General features: G+C 34.6%; 2 protein-coding genes across 2 annotated transcripts; one reads left to right on the forward strand and one right to left on the reverse strand.

The window, feature by feature from the left end:
* Positions 1 to 1,229: 1,229 nt before the first annotated feature.
* LOC129919707 (syntaxin-18) lies at positions 1,230 to 2,654 on the reverse strand. The gene is made up of 2 exons (XM_056000679.1): positions 1,531 to 2,654; positions 1,230 to 1,473 (listed from the first exon to the last, which is right to left on the reverse strand). The coding sequence occupies exons 1-2, from the start codon at positions 2,497 to 2,499 to the stop codon at positions 1,285 to 1,287; spliced, it is 1,158 nt and encodes a 385-aa protein (XP_055856654.1). The 5' UTR covers positions 2,500 to 2,654; the 3' UTR covers positions 1,230 to 1,284.
* Positions 2,655 to 6,691: 4,037 nt separating this feature from the next.
* Positions 6,692 to 7,828, forward strand: LOC129918385 (NAD-dependent protein deacylase Sirt4). The gene is made up of 2 exons (XM_055998876.1): positions 6,692 to 6,969; positions 7,032 to 7,828. The coding sequence occupies exons 1-2, from the start codon at positions 6,792 to 6,794 to the stop codon at positions 7,772 to 7,774; spliced, it is 921 nt and encodes a 306-aa protein (XP_055854851.1). The 5' UTR covers positions 6,692 to 6,791; the 3' UTR covers positions 7,775 to 7,828.
* Positions 7,829 to 9,639: the final 1,811 nt, after the last annotated feature.

Raw genomic sequence — 9,639 nt, forward strand, 5'->3', positions numbered from 1 at the left:
AATGAATGCAGTTCTCGTGGCTAAACGAGTTTTTGGGCCTGCCTCCTCGTGATTGAGTTATATGGCCTTTTGAACTGGATTATCAGGGTTTTTTCATTGTATGTACATGGCACTACCAGCTAAGAAGGTCGTTCTATACCCTATGTAAATACTAGGCGAAAAACTGCAGTTTAGAACTTTCTTTTTTACACTTCAGAATTTCAGATGTAGTAAGCTTAGACCAAGCTACGATCTACAATCAGAGGCTCATCATAAGTGCATGTGTTAGTGGTTAGTTAATAACTCAAAGCACTACAATACAAACAATTTTATATTACAGTATAAAATTATTACACACATCGAAAAACAATCACGAGAGTGGCGCACTGGTCCGAAAATTTGTCTTTAATTTCACCTTGCTTATGTTAAAGTCGATATACAAAGTGTTTGAATTAAAAAGTTTACCCATACGATAAAGGGGTTCATGTATGCCATAGTTTGTGCCTTGAAAGTCAACGTGTAATAGTTCAAATCTTCAAAGGTGATGAGAATCTCCGCAATAATTTATCCCGATACAAGCTTACAAGTTTGGAGCATCAATGTGTCCATTAAGAAGTTGATGGAGCATGTAGAAATATTAGATCATTATTTATACGCCTTTTATTTAAAGTTAGCATCTAAAGAAGTTGGACGTTTGTTCATTATGGTAGCAGGTTATAAGGATCAGTCCAGTTCAAGTTACGATATACTACATCACAGTTGATCATAGATCCAAGGTATTTGAAGTTTTCGCATTTAGGAAGCATCGTTTCATTCAAGTTAATGTCCGACATAGGAACGTCTCTGTGTCTAAAATAAGCAGCATATATATTCAGTTTTTCGCAAGAACATCCACCCAATCAACAAGTGCTCGTTGCAAAGATATTGACTTTTCACTTATGATGGTTCCATCATTAGCAAAGAATAACTGATTTACTTTTGGATTTTCAAGCAGAACACCAACTTTGATTGGGGAACTCTTCGGTGAATCTAACGGGACATTTTATTTTCGTTTTTATAAGCTGGAACTCCTGGCTTTCTGACGTAGACCAATATCAGATCTCGTCGCTGTCTATCGATTGCTTTTTCGAAATCAACTAGTACAATACGCAAATGCCTTGAGGAATCGATACTATTCCATTCTGATTCATACACTCTGCATTGGTCTTTTTTTTTAAGTAAAATTTTAAGAAATAAATCCTTTAATAGAATTTTCTAATTTATATTAATTTATTATAATATAATATAATTGTTTAATTTTTTTGTTTAATCATAGTACCAATCTAAAAATAACAAAGCAAATGACATAACTAACAAAAAGAATAACGACCAAACTCTAAGGCCTGCATTGCGTTGTATAGCTTGCTTAATCTGTTCATTGGCATCCTTGACATTTTCTGTGGCGCCTATAACTGCATTAGCAATTCTCTCAATATTATGTTTTTGTAAAGATACCTTGAAAGAAAATATTCAATTATATAGTCTAAATTAGGACAAATTATGAATACTCACCTTCTCTGTGAAAATATCCTGCAACTGTGCGATATCAACTACATTCTTCTCAATTAACTCTACTTCTTCAGATAATCCCTGCAATTCATGGAAGAGCTGAACATTCTCCTCTTCAAACATTTGAATGTCCTCGGGACTCAATTCTTTTGCTTCCTCATCAACTAATTGCTGAGATTTCTGAATGTCTTCATCGAGTGCTACTTTTGCTTCGTCATTTGTTTCTAATTTTCGTTTAATTCTATCCAATTCCCTTATTCTTGTTGGTTCACCATCAAAATCATCATCATCATCGTCATCATCATCTTCATCATTCTCAGAATCTAATCCACGATAGGAAGAACGATCTCTACCATTCGCTGACGAATAGTGTCGTTGTTCATGGTCATCATTGCTACCATTAGGAATATATTCTTCGCTAGAACCTGACGATAATTTACTCATCAATGGCTTCTTGACAATCTCCCCGCCAGGTCTAACTGGGATTTTTTTCTTATCCGAAGCCAATTTGAGCAATCTATAACTATCTAATTCATGTTGAACTCTATACTTTTTTTGTTCCAAGAAAATATCATAAACATTTTTCAAATATTCAGTCAACAAATCTAAAACAACTTCAATGTGTTGTTGATGTTGTCGTTTTCGTTTGATTTTCTTCCAATCGCTGCGCAATTGAGCCAAATGCACAGTATAGAAATTTACAAACTTTTCTGATTCTCTATCGATTAGATCTCGCTGACCATCGGTCATTTGAGCTGAAGATTTTAGATGCATACCAATTTTCATATAAGCTGAACGATTTTCTAGCAAAACATTTCGGAGAGTTGTAATTTTGTTACAAGCATCTTTGGCCTGTTTGGCAAATTCATCTCGTGGACGAGTTTGGAGGATACGATTTTTATCTAGAATTGGATGTTGTGTGTCGTCTTTGACGGCTTTAATGCAAGCCTTGAAAATGTGGGTTTTGTCCATAATTTGTCTTTATATCGATTACATTTGGAATTTATGTGAATATTAGTTTAATTCTTTGTATTGAAGAAAAATAAGAGTTTTTTGTGGAACAAATAAATAGAAAAAGCGAGGAAAACGGAAAAATGTATATTCCACGTCTGTTGACAGCGGTTTGGTGTTAATTTTTTTTTGACATTTTTGTGTTGACACATCATTTTTGGATTTTTTCTTTGTTTTTTTTTGGAATGATGGAAATGGTACACATGAAGTGAAAATAAGGTGATTGGTTATATGTTTGGCACTAGGAGCATTTCTTTAAATTTTTTTCAGGCTCGTGATATTAAAAACAAAATAAAATAAAATAGGGGTAGGTATTCATGAAACGGGGAAAACTCTGGTAAACCTGGTAAATAGTAACAAATTGTCAAATCCATACAAAAATTTGACAGTTTTACCACTCTACGGTTATACCGTTTCTTGAATGCCCCTTATTAAAAAATAACACTGCTTGATTTTTTTTCAATACTTTATTATTTTTTTTTTATAAATTAAAGTCTTAACTACATTGGCCCAAAAAGTGAAAAAGTGCAAAAGTGAAAATTTTCAAACGCATTTTTGTATAGTTTTTCGGACTGGAAAATTAAAACAAATGATGCAGAAAGCTTATTTTTCGGTCTAAAAAACAATTTGTATACTCTTTTTCACAAAACAATTGCGCTTGCCAGAAAAAAAATATTTTCACTTTTGTACTTTTTTAAAAAGTGGTGTATGTGGTTATAAGCCTTAAGTGCCTGGCTACACGTTGATTTTTCAATCGCCTAAGTAGTGAGTTTGTAGGCAAGAGGGATGAAGTGTGAAACGGGAAGATGCTCACGAAGGGAACTGAATTTTCTGAGGGCAGTACAGTTCCATTGCTAAAATTTTCCTCTTTTTGACGTTTGTTCCTAGAAAATGTAAAAGTGGAACGTGATTGGGCACAACAGTGTGTAGCCACCGCATGTGATTTTTCAATCGATTGAAAAATCACTGTGTAGCCAGGCACTAATACAATTTTCTTTACAAAAAAATTGAACAACCACCCAAGAATACTCTCTCTTCTGATCATTCCACTTAAGTGACGGGCTACACGGTGATTTTTCAATCGCCTAACGCTAACCAATCAGGTTTTAACCCTAGTACGCTGCTGAAGCGAAAAGAAATTTTCCATACAAAATTCCGTTGACCAAATCTTGAACGAAAAATTTCGTTTTTCACTACGCAGCTCTAGCGAACAAAATTGGAGAGTTTTCACTAGGGGTATTCACGATCCGGTGCAACGAGAAGGTGTAAAATTACACCTACTTCTACAACGACTACAAAAGACAAATTTTGCACCATAATTGTATTTTATTTTTGCAATAGGGTTAGGGTATAGCAAAAGTGCAAAAGTGTAAAAAATTGTAGTCTATATATTTGGTTATTGTAGTTTAAGAAAATGTTACACTTTTGCACTTTTACAACGATGCAAGACCATTTGCATCGAATCGTGAACAAATCTACTCATTTTTCACTTACTTTGTACTGTCCTGTGCATTTTTCTTGACTCCAAGAGCAGTGTTGACGGTTTTTTCACTTTTAACTCATTTATTTCTTCCTTTAAAAATTATTTTCTGTTGATTTTTCTTGATTTTAAATTTATTTTTATTTTTTTTATTTTGACTTTGACAGAATACTTGATATTTTTTCGTTTAGCATTTTCGTTGTCGACTTTGGAGACTTGAAAATTTTTCGTTTCGCATCAGCTACAAAGACGATACATTTCCACAAATGTATGCTTTACAATAAGGATGACTACTGACAGTGACATTAGTGACATTATTTGACGTCTATGCACTTAATTTTATCAGACGAAAAATATGTAGTTGGAAAAGAAAATGTGATTTTTTAACTCAAGCGGAAATTCCAAACCAGAACGTCAACATTCAGGTGTGTTTTTTTTGTTTATACAATTACCATATTCCGCTACCACATACCTTACCGGCTTGACCACACCGAAGGGTAAATGCGTTAGTGGTACGAGTAATTGTATGAAAAATATTCCACACCTAAAGGCTTGGCCACACCGGAGGGTATGCGGTAGCGGTACGGGTAGAGGTAACGGTACTTGTATGAAAAAAATTCCAAACTGACATATCAACGTTCAGATGTGGAATTTTTTTCATACAAATATCGTTACCGCTACCCGTACCTCTACCGCATACCCTCCGGTGTGGCCAAGCCTTAAATGTTGTTGTTCCAGTTTGGAATTTTTTTCATACACTCGTATTGCTACCGCATATACCCTTCGGTGTGGTCAAGCCGGTGTGGTCCTGTGGTCTAGCCTTTACTTTTGTATTTTGCAAAAAAGTGCCCAAGTGCTGGGCTACACGGCGATTTTTCAATCGCCTAACCAGTCAGGTTGTAGGCAAGAGGGGTGAGGATTTTTCTCTTTTTGACGTTTGTTCCTAGAAAATGTGAATTGGAACGTGATTGGGCACAACACTGTTAGCCAGGCCCTTACCTTTCCGGTATGGTCATTCCTTAATTTTTGTATTTTGCCAATGCCCTTAAAAAAAATATAAATATTTTTTCATTGTGGTACCAGCTTAAAAGTTCCACAAAATTAATGTGAAAATATCCCTGCAAACCAAACCTCAGTAGTTTAGGGGAAATTACAACCACCAACAAAGTCTATACTTTGTAGGTGTATGTGTTTCCTTATTTACCAAAATCTCTCCCCTCAAAATATTGTAGTTTTGTTTCTCCTGAAAAAAATAAACTCTTTGGTAAATGGGAGGAAAAGAGAGCGATGTATGCAATGCACAAAGTTTTGTCTCTTTTGTAATGGCGGCGCGCCATTGATTTGACTTTTCCTGCATTTTATATTTTCTAGTGAAACCTTGATAGCCGCAGCAACATATTCGTTAAGAAAAAAAAAAATTTTCTGTGCTCCATTTGATAGATAAATAGAACAATTTAACTTAAAAAATAAATAAAATCTTCTCAGTGTTATTTGTGAAAACTATTTTCTAAAAAAAAAAACAATCTACCGCACAAATTCTTCGGCACGCCACATAAATTCCACCACCATTTCCACCATCAAAATGCACAGCCTCAGCCTTGTGCATTTAGAAAAAAAAATGACACAAAAACAACCACCAATTGATTTGGAAAATAAAGGTATGCTGATTATAAAATTGATAAATTATAAAGTTATTGATTTTTCTGTCTTTTAGTGGCGATCAATTCCAGACATCATTGACTGAGTTTACAGCAGCTTCAGCCTTGAGCATTTAGAAAAAAAAAGTCAAAACAAGATACAAAAACTACCACCAAAGTGCAGACTGCAGAGTTTTTTTTTTTTTTTCATTTTTCTCAACTGGTCAGGCCACAGTGGCGTGCCCAAGGATCTTTTTTTTATGTATTTTGTTTTAAAAAAAAAACTATTTTGTGTTTTTCCAATAAAATATTAAATAATAGTTGTTTAAAAGAATTGTTTGTTTGTTTTGAAGATTTTTTTATTTTCAGATGAAATTAAAATATGGATTTTAGCAGTACGGATATAAACCCATGAAAGTGCTCCAAATAAGTACTTTAAAAGTACAAGTTTCAGTGCTTTTTCTGTAGGTAAAAAAGTACTGCAAAATGTACATCAGAACCACTTCCAGAAGTGCTTCGCTGATGCACTTTTGAAGTACATTTGTCTGTACTATTAATGGAGGGGAAATTTATTTCATCTTGCATGCAAGAAAGAGATAGCTGCTTCACGTATTCTTATATACAGAAAGTATATAACTGAGTTTTTTCCCGGGCTCCTATATTTTTTCAGTGGAAAAGAAGTACTTCTTTTACGTACATATTTCACCGGTTTTTTCTGTAGTTCTGCGTTTGCTGGGATTCCACACCTACATTTTGTTGTTCCAGTTTGGAATTTTTTTCATACAATTACTCGTACCGCTACCGCATTTACCTTCCGGTGTGGTCCTGTGGTCTAGCCTTTGGCTTTGGTATTTTGCAAAAAAGTGCCCAATCTAGTAATGTCTTTAAAATAATTATAATTTTTTTTTCCATTGTGGTATCAGCTTAAAAGTTCCACAAAATTAATGCAAGTTTGTTTGTTTGTAATCTACAATCCACTTTTTGTGTGGATTTTAAAATTTTATCTTATCTGTCATCCGTAATTTTGTTTTTCGTTCGTTCTGTGGTCTGTGTGTTATGTGATTCTGTGATTTTACTTTTATATTTTCTTTCGTAAACATTACATTGTCTTACAGTATTTTCATTTTTTCTTAAAAATGCGTTTAACTAATATCCTACGCTTCCGATCCACCCACACCAATTCCAGTGTTACCTTACAATTTGTGCCAAAGCACAAACCAGTTCAAGAAAGCGATGTCAAACATCTGGAACGCTTCCTCGAGAACAAACCAAATATTCTTGTTCTAACTGGTGCAGGAATATCCACCGAATCAGGTTTATTCTTAGATTTGCCTTTCAAAAAACACTAATTTTCAAGACAATTTGCTATAATTAAGGTATTCCCGATTACCGTTCGGCCGGTGTTGGCCTCTACGCTCGCTCAAATCATCGACCTGTCCAACATATGGAATTTGTCAAATCTCAAGCAATACGTCAGCGTTACTGGGCACGAAACTTTGTTGGCTGGCCAAAGTTCTCTAGCACCGAACCGAATGCCACCCATCATGCATTAGCTCGTTTTGAACGTGAAGGTCGCATTCAAGGGATTGTCACTCAAAATGTTGACCGTCTGCACACGAAAGCAGGGGCAAAAAACGTTGTCGAATTGCATGGGAGTGGATACATTGTTAAATGTTTGTCATGCGATTATCGCATCGATCGGCATGAATTCCAATCCATCCTAAATACAATAAATCCCGAATTGAAACAAGCTCCGGAAATGATTCGGCCAGATGGTGACGTTGAAATTCCTTTGGATTATATTGAGAATTTCAAAATACCCCCTTGCCCGGATTGTGGAGGAAATCTTAAACCGGAAATTGTATTCTTTGGTGACAATGTGCCAAAAGATAGAATACATAAGGTAGCAGAGATGATTTATAATAGCGATGGGTTATTGGTACTTGGATCTAGTTTGATGGTATTTTCTGGGTATAGAATGGTTTTGCAGAATAAAGATTTACAATTACCTGTTGCCATTGTGACGATTGGTGAAACTAGAGCTGATCATTTGGCTGATATAAAACTATCAGCAAAATGTGGTGATGTTATACCAAAATTGTTTAACAAGTCCAATTAAAAGAGTGCAATTTTTAACCAAGAGAACTGGGGTGTTCATTTTCTGTTGTGCAAATAGTTGTGAACTAATAAAAAAATATTTATTTATTTAAAAAATATAATATTGAAAATTCTTTTTTATGGGTGAAGCGCCACCTGTTTGGGGAAATATCTTGGTTTTGCTTGTCGATGGTGTTTTCTCTTTTTCGTCTGTTTTATATGAAACAGTGTTAATATATGGTGGGATTTTTTTTTTGAAATAAAAATGTATGGGATATTTGTTTAAACAAAAAATTAATATTTGCTTTAATAGCCTGTTTTCACTAGAGCTGAAATGAGACAATTTCGCAGTTTTCACTACGAATTATCCCATTTCAACTGACAAGAAGTGTCAACCCTGAAATATGACATTTCTTGAAATTAGTGAATAAACAAAATTAAAACAACTTGAACATTTTTCAAAATATAAAAAAAATGGAAAAAAAAAAAATAGTATTTTAATATGCTCAGGATATTATCTGTCGACTATTTGGTCAGAGACCCAAATAGAAGCAATCCAAAGCAGTTCTAGATAAAGGTTAGTATTTTTTTCATAATTACCACATTTAACAATACAGTCTTGCAGCTTTTTACGATCTCGATGTCCCAGGGGTAGAGGCGGGTAGCTGGAGATCCAACATTGTGGTTTTTTCACCCTAAAATCTAAAAGAAAAGAAAACATTTCACAGTACACCAGTAGCTGCATATAGTGTAGTTTTGACATGCATTTTAAATGGTAGCATCGTAGGATTTCTAACTTTCACTGGTGCGAAAAAAAATTGTGTTCCCTGTGTGGTATCCAAATAGTGGCCAAAATTTATGTATTTATTTATTTTTATAAATGTAATAGCTTGGGGTCCAGATTTTCTTTTCGACTGAGAACTGATAAAGCTTTGATGCGCAACTGATTGCTGAGGAGGAGCCGATACTATAGACTTGTTAGCCGCTGATTTAACTTCAATTTTCTCCTTTTCCTTGTCGGGAAGGACGCCTTTTTTCCTGAAAAAGCACGTCAAAGCCGTTTTCAATCAAATCAAACTCCTTATAAGCTATTTTGTCAAAACCTAAAACCAAAACTCCAAAAAATTCAATGTCCTATATTCGAAATTTTTTTTAATCAAAAAATTATTTTTTTTTCAAGATTTTATTTTTGTATTATATTAAAATTATGTAAATCCATTTGTTTACAAAATTTCGTTAAAATCGACTAAAGGCTTGGCCACACCGGAGGGTACGCGGTAGCGGTACGGGTAGCGGTAACGATATTTGTATGAAAAAAATTCAACATCTGAACGTTGATATGTCAGTTACGAATTTTTTTCATACAAGTACCGTTACCTCTACCCGTACCGCTACCGCATACCCTCCGGTGTGGCCAAGCCTTAAGTAGTTTGGGAGTAAATCTGATTTTAAAAGGCGGTTCTATGGCAAGTAGTAGTAGTACCGTCAATAATAATTTTGAAACATATTTTTCATTGAAAACTAAGATTTGAATATTTTTAGTAAAAAAAAAAAATTAATTCCAAAAATCCCTCCGGAGAGTCGTCAAAATACACGAAGTTTGATGTTAATAGGACCTTCCGTTTAGGCAATCTTATGGAAACTCGTGCACTGAAATTGATAGGTTTCTATGCAACAGATGGAGGATTGGTAATTGGGGGGACCGATATAACAAGTAAAATGGCGCATTAAAGTGAAAGTTCAAAAATGCTGATCCACGGTTTTGGCGTATGTTCCTTTGGCCTTAAGTATATACTAGGTGTGTTTTTTATTACAACCGGTCTTAACTGGACAAAAAAAACGCAGTATGGGCTAAGCAATTTACATGTTAAATACAACAACACCTTA

This window comes from Episyrphus balteatus, chromosome 4 (genome assembly GCF_945859705.1).
Source record: "Episyrphus balteatus chromosome 4, idEpiBalt1.1, whole genome shotgun sequence".
Lineage (NCBI taxonomy): Eukaryota > Metazoa > Arthropoda > Insecta > Diptera > Syrphidae > Episyrphus > Episyrphus balteatus.

Coding starts and splice junctions, on each gene's coding strand:
- LOC129919707 (XM_056000679.1), bottom strand. CDS start 2,499: ATGGACAAAACCCACATTTTCAAGGCTTGCATTAAAGCCGTCAAAGAC. Junction 1,474..1,530: donor AGGATATTTTCACAGAGAAG/GTGAGTATTCAT, acceptor TTTTCTTTCAAG/GTATCTTTACAAAAACATAA.
- LOC129918385 (XM_055998876.1), top strand. CDS start 6,792: ATGCGTTTAACTAATATCCTACGCTTCCGATCCACCCACACCAATTCC. Junction 6,970..7,031: donor AGGAATATCCACCGAATCAG/GTTTATTCTTAG, acceptor GCTATAATTAAG/GTATTCCCGATTACCGTTCG.